The 21,913-nt window shown below is 43.3% G+C and overlaps 2 protein-coding genes across 2 annotated transcripts in view; one reads left to right on the top strand and one right to left on the bottom strand.

Moving 5' to 3' along the window:
• Positions 1-986: 986 nt before the first annotated feature.
• On the top strand, positions 987-3,106 carry DAD1 (defender against cell death 1). The gene is made up of 3 exons (XM_036399156.1): positions 987-1,229; positions 2,284-2,434; positions 2,918-3,106. Exons 1-2 carry the CDS (start codon positions 1,019-1,021, stop codon positions 2,412-2,414), a joined length of 342 nt encoding a protein of 113 aa, XP_036255049.1. The 5' UTR covers positions 987-1,018; the 3' UTR covers positions 2,415-2,434; positions 2,918-3,106.
• Positions 3,107-11,880: 8,774 nt separating this feature from the next.
• The window catches only part of LOC118696794 (M1-specific T cell receptor alpha chain-like), a 200,181-nt gene continuing 190,148 nt past the window's right edge, over positions 11,881-21,913 (bottom strand). Inside the window, exons 5-8 of the mRNA XM_054517466.1 lie at positions 17,555-17,818; positions 16,219-16,266; positions 13,239-13,348; positions 11,881-12,793 (exon numbers count right to left, since the gene is read on the bottom strand). Coding sequence (XP_054373441.1) covers positions 12,788-12,793; positions 13,239-13,348; positions 16,219-16,266; positions 17,555-17,818 — 428 coding nt within the window. The 3' untranslated portion in view covers positions 11,881-12,787. The remainder of the gene's footprint in view (positions 12,794-13,238; positions 13,349-16,218; positions 16,267-17,554; positions 17,819-21,913) is intronic.

Genomic DNA, 21,913 nt, shown 5'->3' with positions numbered 1-21,913 from the left:
TCCTCAAAGTTCTGTTTGCTCTTGCCAAGGCATCCTGTTATCAAATCTCTTATGCCAACCAGGTCCAAAGTTGATCATCTGTCTTGTATCCAATATCTCAACAACATATTGCCTGGGTGTGCAGACAAAATCCTTCCATCACACATCACTTTTTACTGGATTTTTCAGATACTTATACAGTCAAAACCCATGGAAATTCATTGTTCAGTGTTCATTGGTTTCAAGTTATGCAGCTCTTAGCATTTGGTTTCCTATTGGTTATGGATCTGTTGGGCTCTGATGTTAATTAGGTCCTCATTCCTTGGTTCTCTCATTTTTTCTCAGACCAGGTGTCTCTGACCATGCCAGGGGTGAGGTTTGAGTTGATGTTCATTAATGGTCATTATCTTTTGTGTCTTTTCTGTGCTGCTCCCAGCCTGCTGAGATGTTAAGCTCATCACACCTTGAGTGACAATCCTTTGAAAAGAAACTTCAACTCCTTTCTCCCGGCAAAGGGGAACAAAAACCTGACTAAAGTTACAAAAAAAATTTAAATTTCGTATCATTTTCCAACAGCAGGAGGCAGACTGGGATCGCTTTGCTTTTACCCGGGAGGGGAATCAGTGTCCCCTGGACACTCCTTCAGCCAGGAACCCCCCCCCCGGACACTCCTTCGGCCACAAACACCAGGACATTCCTTCGTCCAGGAATCCCCCTGGACATTCCTTCGGCGAGGAGCCCCAGACATTCCCTCAGCCAGGTATCCCGGACACCCCCTCAGCCGAGCCGCCTCAGGCAAAGCCCCGCCCCCAGAAGCAGCGCCGGGCTCTGATTGGCTTTTGGAAAGAAAAATTCTCTAATCTGCCCAGCAACAGCCAGCTCTACGCTCTTATTGGCTCTTTGTAAGCACAGGGGTGCGGACACCGCGAACCCCTGAGCGCATGCGCAATTCCCCCTATAGCTCGCCGCCACGTCAGTACGCGCCCGCGCCGTGCGGGGCGGGCGACGCGGCGCATGCGCAGAGCGGGGGGCGGCGGTCATGGCGGGCTCGGTGCGGGCTGTGGCGCGGCGCTTTCTGTCCGAGTACGGCGGCGGCACCGCCGGGCGCCTCAAGGCGCTGGACGCCTTCCTGCTCTACGTGCTGCTCACGGGCGCTCTGCAGTTCGGATACTGCCTCGGCGTCGGCACCTTCCCCTTCAACTCCTTCCTCAGCGGCTTCATCTCGGCCGTCGGCAGCTTCATCCTGGGCGGTCAGTGCCGGCCCCTCACGGCCGTGGCGCGGGTCGGGCTCACCCTGAGCCTCCGCCCGGAGGTGGCGGGGAGCCTCAGGAATCAGCAGCGCTCAGAGCTGGCCCTGTAGCGGGGAGCCCCGGGGCCCTCAGCACTCCCGGCCTTTTCCGAGCTCCCCATTCCCCTGCCCGCGGAGCCCCGGGGCCCTCAGCACCCCGGGGGCCCTCAGCACTCCCGGCCTTTCCCAGGTCCCCGTTCCGCTCCCCTGCTCTGCAGCTGCAGGGCCGGCCCGGAGCGTTGTCCCCCGGCTGTCCTTGCAGTTCGGAGGGACTGAGAGTCCCGCTGGGGCACCTGCACGGTGCTGCTGCCCGAAATACCCCAAAGCCGCCCTGTTTCTGTGCAGGGTTGGAAGAGCTGGGGGTGTTCAGGACAGGAGAAGGTTGCAGTGATATCTGAGAGCCCTTTCCATGGCCTAAAGGGGCTCCAAGACAGCTGGAGAGGGATTTTGGACAAGGGCTGGAGTGACAGGACAAGGGAGAATGGTTTCCCACTGCCAGAGGGCAGGGATGGGTGGATAGTGGGATATTGGGAAGGAATTGTTCCCTGTGAGGGTGGAGAGGACCTGGCACAAAGTGCCCAGACTGCCTGAATTCCTGGAGGCATCCAGGGTGAGTTTAGGTGGGGCTTGGAGCAGCCTGGGATAGTGGAAGGTGTCCCTGGGATTGGAATGAGATCTCTAAGCTCCTTTCAGCCCAAATCATTCTGTGTTTCTGACACACCCAGCAGAGGACAGAGGAATATCTACACTCCTGTGTGAGTCCAGGCCTGCTCTGAGCCTGTTCCCCTCAGGATTTGGGCACCCTGTGGTGTGTGTGGTGCTGTGGGAGCACTGACTCCACCACAGCCCCATCCAGATTCCCTGCCAGTGTCCTGCTCCTCTCTAGGAACGATGGAGTAACTTCTCCCTGAGGGAACAGTGACTCATCCTGGGCTGGGCTGCCCCAGGAAGGCTTTTCTTTCCTCCATGATTTCCTCCAGTGCTCACTGATGGCTCCTTCTTGCTCTGCTGTGCAGTTTGCCTCCGGATCCAGATCAACCCCCAGAACAAGGGCGAGTTCCAGGGCATCTCCCCCGAGCGGGCCTTTGCTGATTTCCTCTTTGCCAACACCATTCTCCATCTCGTCGTCATCAATTTCGTTGGCTGAGCTCTGGGAGAGCCTGACAGGTACTGAGGGGTCACAAAAGGGGCAACCACAGCACTGCAGTGCTTATGGGGAGAGCTAGAATGAGAATAAATCCAGGAGTCCCCTGAGCTCCTCTGGCCAAGCATAGCTGAGCTGTTGGCCTCTGGGTTGGCACAGAGTGAGGATTTATTTCTGATTTTAACCCTTTTTTGGATTTTGTAATTAAAGAGTTAACTAAGACAGCTACAGAAACCTACCCACATTCCTCTCTTAGGAGAGAAATTCCCCATTCTTCTTTGGGAAGAAGCTTTGGGAGCTCCAAGTCCTGGGCTCTGTGAGGGGCATGGCTGGGGTTCAGGTCTGGAGTTGTTTGCACATGGGGCAGCAGGGGACAGGGACAGTTGGGAGTGGGGACATTCCCTGTTGTTTCTCTTGCAAGGTGCCACAGGATCACTGGGGCTTGGGGGAGCTCTGTCCCTTCTGCTCTGCAGTGACATTGCTGATGTTGCCTCCTCTCTTTCCAGGTCTTGAACTGCTCCTGATGGCAAAGCCTGGCATGGGGAAGTGCCCAGCTCACTCTCACCTTCTTCTTTGATGGAAGAAGGGATGCAGGGCTCAAGATTTCCCCCCCTCAGGGTGTCCTGTGGAGGGGTCTGCAGCCTCATTGTGTAACTGTGATCCTTTCCATCAATAAAACCCTTTATGACACTGCAGCCTTTTCCATACTGGGGACAAATACAGAGCTTCTCCTGCATCCTGCTTCCCTCTTAGGCATCACTCCCTGGTTTTACCTCTCTCCCTTCCTTTCTACCCAACAGGCTTTTTTCTGTGCCCCAGTTTTGGAGGAAAGCAAGAAACAAGTGGTCATGGAAACTCAGTTGTCATCCACCCTTTTCATCTCCCTCTTTCCTGCCTTTTGATCTCCCAGAGTCTGTTGCCATCTTGGCCCTGGGCTTCAAAGCTGTGGAAAATTCAGATGAGGCTGTGGTTGGTGGTCACAAAGGGAGGGAAGTGTCCTCCAGCAGATCCCCAGTTTCTGCAGAGGCTCCCACATCCCTCAGAGACACAGGGGACACACCTGGAGAAACAGGGGTCTTCTTGAGCCAGGTCTCATCAGCTCTTGGAGATCTATTTCACACCCAAGATAGCTCAGCTGCCTTAGAAGGCATAAAATCAGTAGGATGGCTTCTGTGGTAGTGTTGGAAACAAAAAGGTTTTAATAAAAGGCAAAATAACAAAACTCTACAAAGAAAAACCGAGCCAAGTGCAAGCGGTTCTTGCTGCTGGTAAAACACCTCACAAAAGTGATTTTTTTCTTTGTTTTCTTATTTTTCTAGTAAATTGCTCAGGTGAAACTTTTTGGTTCCTGTCCAATTAGCCATCCTGAAGTTTGAGGTGAAGTCCTCTAAGCCCTATGAAATGTCTCTTCACCTAATTGAAGAGAAAAACTAAGCTTATTTCCTTTTTAAGGGGACAAAAGATACTTTTGTCACTCCATCAACAAAACCCACATTTCTCTAACCTGGGTGTCGCAGCTGGCCTTGGAGGCTCCCTGAGGGTGATGTGTGGTGTCAGTGTGCCTGCACTCTGACAAGCACAGGGCTGTTGGGATGGGCTGCCCAGCTGGCAGGGCCTTGGGCTGGCACTGGAGCTGCTCTGGGGCCAGGGAGGAGCTGCCCCCTCAGAACCACAGAGCCAGGGCTGGAGGATTGTCCAGTCCAGCCATGAACCCAGCTGGGACCCTGTTCATCTCCCTCGGGGTGAGGGAAGAGACGAGGATCTGACTCCATGGTTCAGAAGGCTTGATTGATTATTTTATGATATAGATTACATTAAAACTATACTAAAAGAATAGAAGAAAGGATTTCATCAGAAGGCTGGCTAAGAATAGAATAGGAAGGAATGATAACAAAAGCTTGTGGCTCGGACTCTCTGTCTGAGCCAGCTGGGCTGTGATTGGCCATTAATTAGAAACAACCACATGAGCCCAATCCCAGATGCACCTGTTGCATTCCACAGCAACAGATAACCATTGTTTGCATTTTGTTCCTGAGGCCTCTCAGCTTCTCAGGAGGAAAAATCCTAAGGAAAGGATTTTTCATAGAAGATGTCTGTGACACCCAGCAGTGCCACTGTAATCAAACCTCATCACCCAGTGCCAGATCCTGGCACCTCCTGAACAGCCCAGTGTGGTAAAATCAGACAACCCCAACTCTGGGAATGATTGGCATCTGACTCCAAGGCTTTAGAATGCTGCACACTCACTTTATTAAAACTATACTATATTACATTATACTATAACTATAAATCATACTTATTTCTAACTAACTGCTCAAAACCCCATCTGCTGACAGTCCTGACACCCACACCTGGATCCAACTGCTCAATGAAACAAAACACCATCACCAGAATCCAATCAAGTGATCACCTTGGGTAAACAATCTCCAGAACACATTCCACAGGAGCAGCAAATGAGATAAGAATTGGTTTTTCTTTCTCTGAGGTTCCTTGCTGTGATTCCCAGGAAATATCCTTGGGAAGTTGTGTCACGGACATATTTTCGGAAAAATCCTTTTGCTAGGATTTTTCTCCTTGGAAGCTGAAAGGCCTCAGAAATGAAATGTAAACAATAATTATCTGCTGCTGTGGAATGCAACAGGTGCATCTGGGATTGGTCTCATGTGGTTGTTTCTAATTAATGGCCAATCACAGTCCAGCTGTCTCAGACTCTCTGGTCAGTCACAAGATTTTATTATCATTCCTTCCTGTTCTTTGCTAGCCTTCTGATGAAATCCTTTCTTCTATTCTTTTAGTATAGTTTTAATATATTATTTTCTTTTAATATAATATATATAATAAAATAATAAATCAGTCTTTGAAACAGGGAGTGAAAATTGTCATCTCTTCCTTCCTCCTCCAGGGACCCCTGCAAACACCACCACAAACTCATGCCTTGCTTTTCTCTGGGAAGGGAAAGTGGCTCCACCACCTCCCTGGGCAGCCCTTCCAAGGCCTGACCACCCTGATCTGATCTGAATCTCTCCTGTCTCAGCTCAAGGCCATTCCCAGGTCCTTTCACTGCAGGCACAGCACAAGGGACTGACCCCACCTCACTACAGGTGTGATGTGACCCCCCTGAGCCGCCTCTTCTCCACAGAGCAACCCCAGCTCCCTCAGCCACCCCCCAGAAGAGAAATATTTTCTAGTCCTTTTGTGAGCCTTGTTGCTCTTTGTGGAAACCCAGGGATTGTTTCTCTGTCTGCTCTGGGGTGTCCTGATCCCCAGGGCAGCACTGACTCTGACCCTCATGCATGGAGAAAATTTCCCAGATTTCAGGATGGACTGGAATCCACAAAAGTGTGAAATAGATTATAGAGAATAGTGTAGGTGCATCACTTGGTGAGAAATTGAGGTTTTGGGGTTTTTAGTGTGCTGTGGATGGAAGCAAGATGGAGGGCACAGGGTGTTGTCCTGGGTTTCTTCTTCATGCTGCTTCTTCCTTCTTCTCCATGGGTTTGGGTGGCATTTTGTAATTGGGCAGAAGAGTCTACATTGGGATCAGTTATTGGGTTAAAAGAGAAAATAATCGAGGTGTTGGGTCTTAATTGGATAGTTTGGTCTTAAAAGACCTTGTAACCAGAGATTGTTGGCCATTTAGTGCCTTCTAATGAAAAGCTGCCCAAATCACAGCAGTGAGACTGTTTTACTGATAAGAAATAATAAACACCTGAGTCTGAACACGAATTACTGTCTCAAGTGCCTTCAACCCAGACCCAGAAAAGCCAACAACTGGTACCACCACAGCTCTTCACCGGACACACTCCAGCCCCTCAAAATCCTTTTTAAAGTGAGGGGTCCAGAACTGAGAGCAGCACTGGAACTGCAGCCTCACCAGCACATACAGGGGCGATCACTGCGCTGTTTTTGGTACAAGCCAGGCTGCTGTTGGCCCCCTTGGCCGCTTGGGCTCACTGTTGGCTCGCAGCTGGAGCCAGCACTGCCAGGTCCCTCCTCCTGAGCAGCTCCTGAGCCTCCCCTCCCCAGCCTGGAGCTGCAGAGGCTGCTGCGACCCCAGTGCAGGAGCAGCCCTTGAACCTCATGCCCTGGAGCTTTGCCCACTGATCCAGTCTGTTCAGGCCTCTCTAGAACCTTCAGGAGGTTCTGTTCTCAAGCTGATGCTGCTTTGTGCTTGTCTGGTTTTCTCTCAGCTGAAACGCTGGGGAGGTAAAACCTTGAGAGCCTTGAGACTCCATGGCATGGAAATGTTTGTGTGCTGCACTGAGGAGATGGAGCTTTGGCTCTCTGATGGCTTCAGGACCTCTCAGAATTCTATTCTGGCTCCTCTTTATCACCTTTTTAACATTTCCAGCTGCGCTGCAGCCGTTAAACCTGTAGCCAAAATCTCTTTCCTGACACAGGCTGTGAGATGTGAGGGGTCAGGGTTTTCACTGTCCTGGGTGATGGAGTCTGGCTCTGTGTCAGGGACAAGAACTCGTGCCAGCACTCCTGGAGTTGTTTGCAGTGGCAGCAGGGCAGGGACAGCAGGCAGGGACTTGTCACAGCCCATGTCACAGTTGAGATGACCATGACACACAGAATATCAGCACAGAGCATCAGAAAGCTTCAACCCATACACGGTAACACCACAGCACTTCAGAGGGTTTCAAACCTTGGCCCTTCTTATTCTTTGGCTAAACCTTTTATCCCCTCATGTGTAGGAATGTGTCCCCTGTTGACAGAGTGACTAAATCATCCTTTGTCTCCTTAAAAAGGAAAAAAAAAGCCCAGAAGTTTCTCTCCTCAATTTAGTAAAAAGACACCTCATAGGACCTTGGGGACTTCACCTCAAACTTAAGGATATCCAATTGGACATAGGCCAAAAGGTCCTGCCTGAGCAATTCACTAGAAAAAGAAGAAAACAAAAGGAACTAATCACTTTTGTGGGGTGTTTTAGCAGGAGCAAGAGCCTCTTACCCCTGGCTCAGGTTTTCTCTGTGAAGAGTTTTGTGTGAAAAACGCCAATCACTTGTTTTTGAAATTTTAAAAGTTTAATAGTAATAAAATGGTTAGAAAAATAGTCATATAATTAGAGTAATAAAAATTTGGACAATTAGGATTTAGGACAATATGACACAATAAAAACAAAGAGTTATGGACAGTCCAGGTACCTCTTTCTGGGCAAAATAAGCCCGAAAAAGGACCCACGTTAACAGAGGATTAACCCTTAAAAACAATAGCCTGTTGTATATTCATACACCTCATCCATGATGCATAAATTCCATTCAAACACAGGATTCTGTCTGGGCAGTGTCAGCTTCTTCCTCTTAATCCTGGGGCATCTTCAGTGCTGAGTGAGGCAGGAAGAAGTTCCTTTCTTCTGATAATGGAGCAATAAATTCTCTTTCCCTGAAAGATTCAGGTGTCCTGTGGCTGCTCTCTCAGTGTACCTCATTTCTTTCTTTAAAAAAATATCCTACATACACAGTTTCCATTTAAACATTATGTTATAACCTAAAACTCTATTTAATACACTACTAAAAAAATTAATACAGCATAACTTTCTAACACAACATATAATATCCATTTGAATATTTGCGAAAAGCCAATCATAAAATACACATTTATCACATTTGTTATTTTGCCTTTTATTCAAAATTTCTGTTTCCAACGCTGCCACAGAAGTACCACTGAAAAACAGAAAAGCTAAAACCAGGGGCATCACCCCCCCATACACTTTATAATGCATTTCTGCCCTCCTTTTCCTGCCCACTCTATTCATAGCTCAATCCTTCCTGCTGTGCCCAAACCAGCTCCCCAGGCGCAGGCTGTGGTGAGTTTTCATTCCACTTTGCCTTGTGGTCTAACGTCTGCTGTTCTTTTCCACAGCCTCTCCCCTGCCTGCCACGTGCCGCCCCCAGGCCCTTGGTGCTGCACTTTCCAGAGGAAGTGGTTTTTGTGGTGGGCTGCAGGCGGGCACCAGTGGTGACCCAGATCTCGATTGTGGCGTCATGGAACTCGTGCTGTGGCCTCTTCCTGCCCCAGCTGGCCCACCAGCCCCTTTGCACCCTGTGAAAAATGGGTGGTTTGTGATTGGCTCGTTGCAAATATTCGATTTTTTTTTTCAGATATTTTTTCAAGCTTTGCAAATATTTTGCAAATGTTCTGTTATGTCAAAAAGTTATGCTGCGTTAATTTTTTTTTTGGTAGTGTATTAAATAGAGTTTAGGTTATGACATAATGTTAAAATAGAAGCTATGGATGTGGGATATTTTTTTAAAGAAATGAATGAGGTACTTGCACCAGATAGCAGCCACAGGACACCTGAATCTTTCAGAGAAAAGGAATTTATTGCTCCATTATCAGGAGAAATGAACTTCTTCCCACCTTGCTCAGCCCTGAAGACACCTTAGGATTCAGAGGAAGAAGCTGACACTGACCAGGCAGAATCCTGTGTTTGAATGGAATTTATGCATCATGGATGAGGTGTATGAATATGCAACAGGCTGTTGCTTTTAAGGGTTAATCCTTTGTTAACGTGGGTCCTTTTTCAGGCTTATTTTGCCCAGAAAGAGGCACCTGGACTGTCCATAACTCTTTGTTTTTATTGTCTTATATTGTCCTAATCCAAATTGTCCAATTTTTTATTACTCTAATTATATTAGTATTTTTCTAACCATTTTATTACTATTAAACTTTTAACATTTCAAAAACAAGAGATTGGTGTTTTTCACACACATCCTGTCCTGCTGGGTTATTTCCTGGCTTTGCTTTGCTCTGTGGTTTTTGTAGCTTGAAATAAACAAGAAAATGAAGGGAAGGGGGGGGCACGTTGTGGTGGTGGGAGATTGGCAGCTTGATATCTGCAAGTGGCTTTTGAGAAAAACACCAATCACTTGGTTTTAAAATTGTAAAATTTAATAGTAATAAAATAAATTCTTTTTCTCTGAAAGATTTAGGTGTCCCGTGGCTGCTATCTCGATGTGAGTCCTCTCTTTAAATAAATTATCTTACATAGAATAGTGGTGTCTCTTTAAATAAAGTTTCTTACATATTTTAACATTTTGTTATAACTTAAAACTATATTTAGCACACTGCTTAAGAAAATTAATACAGCATTACTTTCTAACATAAAGCAAATATTATATTCATTTTAGTGTTTGCCAAAAGCCAATAATAAAATATGCATTTTTCACAGCTTTGGAGCAGACCTTGCAAATTCAGGGCTTTGCAGGTCACATGCCAGAAGCCATTTTAGTCAAAATATTTAATTCATCTCCCACTTGGAAAATCCTGTCCCTGGGATCAGTTTAACCTGGAAGAGGAAAAACTCAGGTGTGGAAACAGAAGCAGCACAGTCCTTAAGTCTTGCCCTTTCATTTGGGAGTGAGTTGAAGTGCAACATAAAAAATTTACTATGGTGATTAATTTTAAAAAGTGATGCTAAAGGTGAGTGAGTATGGAAAGTTTTCTTTCACGTCCCTGAAATTTTCTGGGATGAGGTGAATTGGTTGGAAATCTGTGAAATACAATGGCTTCTGACTTGTTATATAATTCAAATATGGTCTGGGCAGCTGGGCAAACACAAATCCTCCCTGTCTGTGTCCCACAGCCCCGACTGCTCTGGATGACCTGAAGGTGCAGAGGAGCAGGAATGGGGAAGAGGTTTCACAGTGACTTCTGTGAGCCAGAGAGAATTCTGAGAAGGGGATCCATGTTTACCCCTGAAAGAATTTCTTACCAAGGTTGCTGACACAGAAACCAAGAAAGAAAGCAGGAAAAATAAGAGAAACTTCAACTGCCTGTTCCAATGAGCACTTTGTTTGTCTCTGGTGACCAATGAGTAAAGTGTAAACTTATGAGCTTTGTAAGAATGTATAAAAACATGCAGGCCATAATAAAATCAGTTTGAAGCCTTCTGAAAATGGAGTGTTGCTTTGTGTTGTCTCTGTCTCAAGTATGACACCTTAGGATTTTAGCTTTTATATTTTTCACCGATTTCTATCCTGCAGTTCTTCAATGTAGAACTCTAAACTCCATCATCCAGTGTGAGCTGCTGCTCTCCCATTCTGGTCAGACACAACAACTGGGAATCAAGGACACCTCACTGCCTCAGGCCATGAGAGATGTGAACAAAAGTGAGTTGGGGGGAGAAAACTGGGGGTAAATGACTTCATTAGCTGAAGCTGTAATTGGAAGATTAACCCCCAATATGCAAATGGACCAAACTTATAAAAGTGTGAAAACCTGTGACCCGTGGTCCATTTTTGGGTGTAGCACGTGGGGGGGCTTTCTCTGCCCAAAATGTACCCGAAGGCCCTTCAATAAATAGAATCACTTTTTATTCCCTTGATTTTGTCTGGCCTCTGTGTTTAGGGAGTCCTAAAGGCATCAGAAGGTGTTGCAGAAATTGATGTCACAAAAGAAGAACATTTCCCCTCCAGCTTTGCCAGGGACAGACAGAACCTGGAGGCAAGGGGGGCCCATTGGTGTCATCACTGCAAAGCAGGTGCCCCCAGAGTGGGGGACAGCACAGGGATCCCCTCAGGGTCCTGTGCACCCCACAGCAGCACCAAGCTGGACCTGTGACCAGCTCCCTGAGTGTCACCACCACGGTTTTTTCTATGAAAAATCCTTTGCCAGGATCTTTTTCTCCTGAGAAGCTGACAGGCCTCAGAAACGAAATATAAACAATGGTTATCTGCTGCTGTGGAATGCACCAGGTGCAGCTGGGATTGGGCTCATGTGGTTGTTTCTAATTAATGGCCAATCCCAGTCCAGCTGTCTCAGACTCTGGTCAGTCCCAAATTTTATTATCATTCCATTCTTTTCCTTGCTAGCCTTCTGATGAAATCCTTTCTTCAATTCTTTTAGTATAGTTTTAGTATATAATTTTATTTTAATATAAAATATATATAATAAAATAATAAATCAGCCTTCTGAAACATGGAGTCAAGATTCTCATCTCTTCCCTTGTTCTGGGACCCCTGCAAACACCACCACACCCTGAGTGTGGCCAAGCCATGATTTTGTTGTCTCCACCCCAAAGCATCTTTGATTGGGCTCATGTGGTTGTTTTTAATTAATGGCCAATCACAGTCCAGCTGTCTCAGACTCTCTGGTCAGTCACAAGATTTCATCATTCCATTCCATTCCATTCCATTCCATTCCATTCCATTCCATTCCATTCCATTCCATTCCATTCCATTCCATTCCTTGCTAGCCTTCTGATGAAATCCTTTCTCCTGTTCTTTTAGTGTGACCCTGAGTGGGACCAAGCCATGATTTTGTTGTCTCCAACCAGCCCAGCCTCCCCTTGGGGCAGAGGGGCTCCCCCTTCTCTCTCCCCACAGCACAGATGTCCTACCAAAGGACTTTATTCACTTTATTCCCACCCTCCATGCTGGATCCAATCCCTTCCCTCCCACCCCAAAAAAGCTCAGCTGGAAGGGTGAAGCAATGCCTCAAACAACAAATTAAAAAGACAAACAAATTTCTCGTTTTTTATAAGAATTGTTTGATAACAGCCTCAAGAAATGCCAAGACATCTCATGGGTGCCAGGACAGTTCATGGATTAGCAGCATGCAGACGCCACAGGCAAGCACAGTTCCAAGGTGGGCACACATGGACAGGTAAATATTTCAGTACATTTTTATGCAATTGTTACAAAAAGAGCTTGGGAGATCTCCGGTTGTTAGAAGTAAACAAAAAGAACAAAAGTGGTTTGTATTTTTACTAAACACAAAGCATCTTAAACTGGTTTAAATCAAGATATTATGGTCAGATAGACTTTAAAAAATAATAAAAAAAATACTTTTTTTTTTTTTTTTCCGTGATATTGAAGTCCCAATTTCACTGAATTTGAGACTTCTGGGAAACCTGCAGCTCATCCTTTAGGGAAAAAATGGGATATTTTGCTCTGATCTAGCAAAGGGTGGCAGGACAGTGCATCCTGAGTCAGCCTCCCTTCTCTTTTCAAAGGGTTTCTTTTGCACCTGGAAAGGTTTCTGGGGGTGCACCCTAAAGCTACCAAAATAGGAAAAATTCCCACTCAGGTGATATTTAGCTTGCAGTTTTTAACACACAGCACTGCTCCAGGCAGAAGCTGTCATTTTAATGGCAATGTAAAATTATAGCAAAGTGTGCTTCATGCAAAGGAGGCACTTTATGGTGAATGACCCAGATATCTAGGGGGCAGAACGCTGGAAATCTTTCATTTTGAGCACTTTTCTAGCAATGCAAATGAAGCAATTTAGAATCAGATGGCTGGTGTGATGTGTAAGAGCAGCAGGGGGGTGTCCCTTGCACAAGGAATTTCCCTGGGCTCCCTCTTGCTCCCGATGCTCTCTCAAAGCTGATGGGTTTGGCACTTCAGGACTGCCCCAGCTGGTTCCTCTCAGTCCTGTAACAAAAACAAAGGTTTGTTAAATCATTATTTAGGTGACAGCTGCACAACTGCAGAGCTGAAGTGTCCAGGCAAGAGTAAAACAGACGCTGGGGAAAGCTGATATATTAGAATTTATATTAAAGTCAATAATCATTGAGCTGTCCCAGCTGGAGACAGGTGAGGGGAGAAATCTGATGGGTGAATGCAGGCAAGGGAAGGGATGGATGCACCAACAGAAGGGAGAAATGTCTCGAAAGGGAAAATATTTTCTTATGGACCAGGAAGAGCACTTGAGGGGTGGGTGAGAATGGTGTGGCCAGAGGAGGGGAGGGATTTTACTGCTGGCAGACAAAAGAAGTCTGGATAGCCTGCAAAAATAGCTGTTCCAGAGGGAAGGAGCATTCACAGCTGAAGAACCAATCCAGATGTTTTCTGATCCCCCCCCTCCAAGCATCCTCACCTTTTTTTTCTTCCACACAAGCACGGTCATCAGCACGTTAAAAATGATTCCTTTCATTAAAACGATTTTGAGGCCCAGCTGTGACAAAGACATGGTGTTCAAGTGCTCATCTGGAAAAAATAAACCAGAAAATGAGAGTTGAAAGAGCACTGAGACATCCTCGTGTCCCACATTTTAAGTCCTTTTAAGAGGACTTAAAAGCTCTTTTTAACCAAGTTGTTCCATTGTGTCATGGAGTCAGCTGGTCGGGCAGGAAATGAGAGAGGGAGGAGGACTCAGAAACTTTAATTTCTTCCATTCAATATCCACTTAATTATCCAATAAGCCACTCTGGTTTTAAATACTGTGCACTGTGAACCCAGGATGCTGGGGCAGCCCTCCTTCCCCCTGCTAAATTTTTTTGAAGATGGGCAGGGGGAAAACAATTCGGATTTTAATCATACAACACAATCTTATTTGAATTTTATATTAATCTGAAGTTACAAAACCATTAGTATTTGAAAATAATATAAATGTATATTGTATATGATAGAAAAATATATATTGTATAAAGATACATGATATAATATATAAATATATAATTATATAATATTTAAAGATATAATTTATATAATAATATAAAAGAAATATATTCTATTTCTTTTATATATTTCTTTTAAATATATAAAAGAAATATATTCTATTTCTTTTATATATATTCTTTTATATATATATTTCTTTTATATATATATTCTTTTATAAATATTTATTATATATTAATATAATATTATTTAATATATTTCTTTTATATATAATATTAAATATATTAAATATAATAAATATATTAACAATGAATATATAATTATTATATATAATGTTAATATAATATAATAATATATAATATTAATATATTAATATTAAATATATTAATATATATTAAATAATATTATTAATATATTATTTAATATATTTCTTTTATATATATATTCTCCATTAGAAACCCATTCTTTTACACATTTTCATTAGAAACCCATTCTTTTATACATTTTTCATTAGAAATCCATTCTTTTATACATTTTTCATTAGAAACCCATTCTTTTATACATTTTTCATTAGAAATCCATTCTTTTATACACCATTCTGATACAGGTGGACCTGACTGGTCATTTAATCAACACCCTTGGCTAATTAAGAAGACAGCCTTTGGTAAACATCTTATGAGAAATCAACTGTTCCAAACACCGGCTGCAAGATTGTTTCAGTTCTTTCTCTCAGCCTTCTCAAAACTCCCCAGAACAATTCCTGGGAAAGTTGATCTGGCTTTTCTCTCTCTGGGACTGAACTGTGAGCATCCCCAGAGCCCTCAGCGACCCCTGAGCACAGAAACCACCTGCGAGCTGCCGTTCCACGAGGTGTTTGTGCACCCAAAATAACCCAGCTCCTCTGAAAGCTGAAATGCAGCGGTGCTGACTCAGAGCAGAACCTGGAGCCACTCTGGGGTGGGCAGCAGAATGATGTTTTTCTCAAGATTTTAAACCTGCAGCAGCAGCAGCAGCAGCTCTGTGGTGAGTCAGAGCAAGAGCATGACTACACTGCATAAAATTATCAGCTTGGATCAGCAAGGCTGCACGAACACCACAACTTTCAGCCTTGATGTTTAAAACCTCTGGGGGCCCTTTTGGGGAAATTTTCTGTCATTTTGCTGCTTCAGAAAGAATTCGGCAAGCAGGGAAAACCAGCAAAAACTTGGGAAGATGAGAGAGAGAGAGAGAAGTCTGGTCAGAGAGAGAGAAAGCCAGATTATATTATATTATATTATATTATATTATATTATATTATATTATATTATATTATATTATATTATATTATATTATATTATATTATATTATATTATATTATATTATATTATATTATATTATATTAACATATATTTAAAAATTATATTATGTATAAATATATTTAAAATATATTATATTATATTATTATATTATATTTATTATATTATATTACATTATATTATATTATATTACATTATATTATATTATATTATATTATATATATTTTTATGTATATATAAAGTTTATATAATATATTATATTATGTATATAATAATTTCCCATGAATTGGCCCTGGGAAGCTTTAGGGAGCTGGGGATAAGCAGTGATAGTCAGATATGAAACAATCTGCAGGTGGTGATTTTTAACAATCTGTTTTGCTGTTTTCCTCATAAGGTTGTTTACAAATGCGTGTCTTGTTAACTAGCCAATCATGTGAAATGTATTTATTGGTTTCTCTGGGAAAGGATTGAAGGCACTTGAGATGGTATTAAATGTTCAAACTCAAGTGTTTATTATTTCTTATCAGTAAAACAGTCTCACTACTGTGAGCTCGGCAGCTTTTCATTAGCAAAGCACTAAAAGGCCAACAGTCTCTTGTTCCAAGGTCTTTTAAGACTAAACTGTCCAATTAAGACCCAACACCTCGATTATTTTCCCTTTTAACCCAATAACTGATCCCAATGTGGACTTTTCTGCCCAATTACAAAATGCCACCCAAACCCCTGAAGAAGAAACCCAGGACAACACCCTGTGCCCTCCATCTTGCTTCCATCCACAGCACACTAAAAACCCCAAAACCTCAATTTCTCACCAAGTGATGCACCAACACTGCTCTCTGTAATCTGTTTCACACTTTTGTGGATTCCCAGTCCATGTTGACGTTCAGGAAACTTTCTCCATGCATGAGGGTCAGAGTCAGTGCTCCCCTGGGGCAGCCCAGAGCAGACACAGAAATATTCCCTGGCTGCCCTGGCTTTCCACACTGTTGATTAAATGACCAATCAGTTCCACCTGTAGCTAACTAAGGTATGAAAGGGGAGAGGATCAAATAAATGGGATTTTGCCTTTTGGTACAACTCTGCGTCATCCCTGACTCAATGGTGACAGAAAGACATTTACTTTAGTCAGGGCAAACTTTTCTCCTAAAATGCTGTGTTACATACCTGTCCTGAAGTGGAGGGACAGCCCTGTGACACAGACAGCACTGGCACCTGCAGAGAGGGACAATAAATTTGATTAATAACAAAAATATACTTCTTCAGAGGTCTATGGTGATAGCTCTGCTTAGAAGGACTAAATTAGGATTTCTGGCCAACAAACCCTCCCATAAACACTCTTTTCTCTTTTTTTTTTTTTTCAGGGCAAGCATAAAACATGATCTAATTAAACTTCAAAGTCCCTTTGGACAAAGGAATTTCAAGCTTTCTATCCCCCCACAGTGTGTTCTGCTATGACTGTACCAGTCTGCTGATCCTTAATCCTGTTTCCACCAAGGAGGAAGGGGAAACAATAAAAAAAGGAGAGACAATAAACAAAGGAGAGACAATAATCAAAACCATCAAAAAAGCTTTTTCTGTTCACGAGAGAGGGGGAAATGTGGGAAATGGATTTGTAGGGAATTCTCCAAGCCTGGCAGAAGGCTCACACAGTGGGAATCTGTGTGCAAACCTGGAGATGAGAAATGGTGACTTGGAAATGCCATGGAACAGGACAGACATTGCTGAGAGAGAAATGGAACTGGAAACAAGTTTCAAAGGATGGTTTTATAAATAAGATTAGATACTTTGGAGAAATAGAACTATGAAAGATGCATTGTAGTGGGACCCACGAGGGGTAATTTTAGATTATTGGATTTAAGGCATTTACAGCATGGTGCGGCAAAAACCTGATTCCCCAAGAAATGCTTATCATGTTTCCCTTTTCCAGGCTGAAAAATCCCAATTCAGCCTTGAGAGATTAAGTAATACTTAAGTTTCTTGGGAGAAGGAACTATTGCTTGCCAGAGGCTTACAGTGCAGGAAATGAATTTATAGAAAATTCTCCAAACAAGTTCCAAAAGGTGGCCTTACAAAAAAGACTGGATACTTTACAGAAATAGAACTATGAAAGATATATTGTAGTAGGAACCACGAGGGGTAATTTTAGATTATTTGCTTTAAGGCATTTAAGCAAATAATCTAAAATTACCCTTTGTGGGTCTTACTACAATGAGTGTGGTGTGGCAAAAGCTGATAGGCCAAGAAACACTTATAATGTATTATAATTAGGAAATAATTAGCTTCTGATTGTCATAATGTGAATTATAACATCTGTATTGTCTCACCCTTCACATGAGACTGAAAATAGAATAAAAGCTTTTAAAACACCTCTCAGTTACCCCATATCTGGGTCAGAAAATGGATTAATCTCGCAAGGAAAGAGGCAACAAAGCAACATTCCCCTGTCCTGTGGGAGCACAGAGCAGCTCAACCCTGCTGACAGCCCCAGAAATGCCCTCACCACTCTCAGGGTCCTCTCCCTCCAGCTCTCCAAAGCCCTCGTGGCTGGCAGCACAGTGCAGCTGATCCCTCGTGGCCCAGTAGGTGGACAGGTAGCTGGACTCCTCACTGTCCCCATCAGTGGCCACCCCCACCACTGCAGATGTCTGCTGCTCAGCTGAGCTCAGAGTGAGCTTCTCAGGGGAGTAATCTGTGATGAGGCACATTTCCAGACCCTGGGCATCTTTGGAGGTCAGCCTGTAGACCGAGGGAGATGGAGTCACTTCTGCAAAGAGGAGAAAAGAAGATTTAGGTCAGATTACACATCCATAGTTCCTACAATCTTACATACAGCCACTTGGAAATGCAGGATTCTCCATTATTCCAGTGGGAAGCTGCCTGATCATTGGGATTTTGTGCCAGGACACCTTTAGAGAGCCAAAACATCTACAGCAGATGATGCAGAAGCTGCTTCTGTGTGACCGTGTTCACAGGGGCCTGAGGATGAGGGAAGAGGATCTGACTCCACGTTTCAGAAGGCTGATTTATTATTTTATGATATATATTATATTAAAACTATTCTAAAAGAATAGAAGAAAGGATTTCCTCAGAAGGCTGGCTAAGAATAGAAAAAGAAGGAATGATAACAAAAGCTTGTGTCTGGGACAGAGAGTCTGAGCCAGCTGGGCTGTGATTGACCATTAATTAGAAACAACCACATGAGACCCATCCCAGATGCACCTGTTGCATTCCACAGCAGCAGATAACCATTGGTTACATTTTGTTCCTGAGGCCTCTCAGCTTCTCAGGAGGAAAAATCCCAAGGAAAGGATTTTTCATAAAGGATGTCTGTGACACTTCTATTGTGTGGGACACACAGAGGCCAAACAGAATCCCTGGAACACCTGAAAAGGCTCATGGACATCCACACCTGGATGTCCATACCCAACCCAGCCATTCCTCTTGGGGACAACTCACTGGATTCTGTCACCATGGCCTGGGTGCACCAGGGGTGTGTGTGACAGTGGAGAGAGCCCCTGGGCTGGAGATTCTCCGTAATTCCAGTGGGAAGCTGCCTGATCACTGGGATCTTGTGCCAGGACACTTTTAGAGAGCCAAAGCATCTACAGCAGATGGTGCAGAAGCTGCTTCTGTTGTGTGGGAGACACAGAGAGGCCAGGCAGAATTCCTGGAGCATCTGTAAAGGCCAGGAATGATTCAGGGATGATTTTAGGCCATGATTTAGACCTGGCCTGGTGACAGTCTAAATCATGGCCTAAAATCATCCCAGCCTGATGTCTGCTGGGAACTCCCTCACCTCCCCTGCTCCCACTTGGTTTTTGGAAATTTTTTGACTGTTTGTTAGGGAGAGGAAGGCAGGAGCTTGTAAAAAGTTTGATGATAAATGCCTGTATAAAACACAGATGAGCCAGGGTAGATCACTGCCATGGGGTACATGTAAATGAAAGAGAAGAGGAGGAATTTGTCAGGCTGCTCTCTTTCTCTCTCATCACCAGTACTGTGCTTTCTGAAGAGATAAATATCTACCTCACTCCAAATTAGGGTGTTTTTCTCCTTTTCAATCTGTGCAATACTTTGATCTTGAACACACAAACCAATAAAGTCTTGTTTTTCACAGGAAGCTTCAGCACTTTTGCAAAATATTAGTTTCCTGTTCTTACTCAGAGTGGTGGCTGCCTCTGCTCTGGTGCTGCAGTTCAGTTCCTGTAAGTTCCTCAGTTTGTTTGCCCACTGCTATGAAGGTTTGAGATAATTTTGGTAAAAAACCATTTACTTTAACCACAGCCTTGTGACCTGTTATTCTGGCTTGATGAACTAGCGCCTGTGCTGGAGATGCTGTTTATTTATCACCTCTATTTATCACCTCTCTTTACAGGAAAGTGAGAAGTAAATAATGATGCTCTGAGCTTTCCATGCTGCCCAATTTCATCTTTACTGAAGGATAAAGATGGATAAAGGATAAGGATAAAGCCTTCCATGTGGAAGAGCAGGCTGTGGAAATGACAAAGGGTCTCAGGAGGTTCCTGAGCAGCCACTTGAAGTCTTTTTGTTTTGAAATTGTCACACAGCTGGGTTAATCCATCTCAGAGAGTGGATTAGATAGGCAGAATTGCTCCTTCTGACCCCCAAAATATTTTCTTAACATTGTTGAAGGGAGCAGAAGGGACATCATAGCAATGTCCTCCTGAGGTTTAGAGGTGGGCAATGCCCTTGACAGCTGCCATTCCCCAGATCTTGGTCTGTATTAACAAACTTGAAAATTAGTAAAAAAATCAGGGTAAATGTACCTGGCAAAACCAGAAGTCTCGTCCCAGATCCAAATGTGAATTTGTAATTACCCCTAGAGTTACACAATAGCAAAGGCCTCTACAATATCCAGAACAGCATTAAATGGAGCATTCAACAATTAAATGCTCCACCAAAAAAATCCTGTTTATCTCTGTGAACGCACAGATCCATCTACCTGGGACTTTTCCACCTCCTGACTTTCTTTTCATGTGGTATTTTGCATTTTGCTCTCCCAAACACACTCTCCTTAATATTCCCTCAATCATATTTGTCCCACTGTTTCCAGAAAGCCACCTGCACCACAACTCCTATTCTCCATCTTATTCCTCATTTATTTATTCTGCCAGTCAGATTCCTCTATCAAAAAACAATTTATTTACTAAAAAAAATTAAAATGTATTTATTTACATATTTTAGTTTATTTAAACTTATTTATTTGTTTTACTGCACAGATCGCCTAGGGACTGATGGTGCAGTGAAACCTCCATCATCCCATTCTCTTGGATTTGCCATCTGAATTAGTCCAGAGTGATTCCAATAAAGCTGCCATTTAAGTTTTTGAGTAAAAAACTCTTTTTGGTGAGCAATTTCTTTGAGCAATTTCATTGCTCATTCTGCCACTGAACCCTGAGGTTTCAGGATATGTTAGGCACGTTCCCCCAGTGGGACTCTGGAGCAGCTGGACACAGATATGGTAAATCTATGGTAAATTTACCACAATGGTAAATCTGGAGACACCTACATGAACTCAGAGCTCTGATTTATGGCTCCTTTAGCTTGCTGATGGCTCCATGTAAACTTGAGATTCCCATTTCTCTCAGATGTTTTTGAAGAGGGTCAGGAGGGTCATTTAAAATAAAATTACTTTCCTCACAGGTTTCCAGAAGGAATTCTTTCCCTATGTTGTTGTTTTTTAACTTTCAGAATAAAATCATGCCATGAGTTGATTTTAGAATCACTGCCATTTAAAAAAAAATGGAAACATTACTTTTCAGGAGTAAACTCACTCAATTTAGATATTAAACAATCCTAAATATATTTTAAAGAAATTTTCCAAATTTCTGTATATTTACAACAAATATCAATATCTTGGCAAGTGTGACTTTCTTTCCCTTTTACAAAGGGTTTCAAACAAGAGAAGAGGTGTAGGATTTTGGGGGAATTTTTTTTTTCATACATTTGTGGCAGCCACAGTCAAAACACACTTTTCTATCCATCCTTTTTTCTCCAGGAAAAAAATATATGAGGTAAGGGTCACTTTTCCATCCCTCCACTAAAGCCATTCAGTAATTAACTTTGCTTCTTGCCCTATTTCCCCTCTATCCAAATATTTCTCCCACCCTCAGTTTTAAGGCTGGTCCTGCTGCTCTCCACCAGTTCCACTCACTTCTAAATGTGCTCCAAGTTTCACCTGGATGTTGCAGGACAAGGTAAATCAACACAAGCTGGCTGTGACATCAACCTGGTGTCACTCCTGAGCTCCCTACCTTGTGTTTATAGAATTATATGCTCTTTATATTCCGTTTATAAACAGAAACCCACCTCCACTGTTACAGCTCAAGGATCTCCACATCACTGACCCAATATGTGCATTTTTTATGTCCAAATACATTATGAGCCTGGTTATCTCCAAATATTTCTATCCACATACAAGAAAAGTCCTTTTTACCTCCTACAGCTTTATGGAAGCAGTTTCACCCCTCTGCATTTTGCTGGTCTGCGCTGGTTTTCACCATTTCACTTCTCCTCTGCTTGACAAATTCCCAAGACAAATCCTCTTGCACATCTAAAACCTCTGCCATGTTCATTCTTAGAAGCAGAGAGGGGAGAATATCCTTGCAGCCATGGAAATCACTTGCTCTGAATACCATCTGAAAATTCATTGTCCTGGTGCTAAAATATTGTGGGGCGGCAAAATAATTTGTCAGCTGAAAGAAGAATTTCTACTGAATTCTACCTGAATTCTACCTGGATTCTACCTGGATTCAGACATACCTGGAGAAACCACCAGTTTGGTTCCAGCTCCAAAGGTAAGCTTGCCATAATTCCCAGAATTACACTGTGACACAGC

This window comes from Molothrus ater, chromosome 27 (genome assembly GCF_012460135.2).
Source record: "Molothrus ater isolate BHLD 08-10-18 breed brown headed cowbird chromosome 27, BPBGC_Mater_1.1, whole genome shotgun sequence".
Lineage (NCBI taxonomy): Eukaryota > Metazoa > Chordata > Aves > Passeriformes > Icteridae > Molothrus > Molothrus ater.
Note: the sequence above shows the minus strand (reverse complement) of the source record. Positions and strands in the feature narration are given on the sequence as shown.

Coding starts and splice junctions, on each gene's coding strand:
- DAD1 (XM_036399156.1), top strand. CDS start 1,019: ATGGCGGGCTCGGTGCGGGCTGTGGCGCGGCGCTTTCTGTCCGAGTAC. Junction 1,230..2,283: donor CGGCAGCTTCATCCTGGGCG/GTCAGTGCCGGC, acceptor TCTGCTGTGCAG/TTTGCCTCCGGATCCAGATC.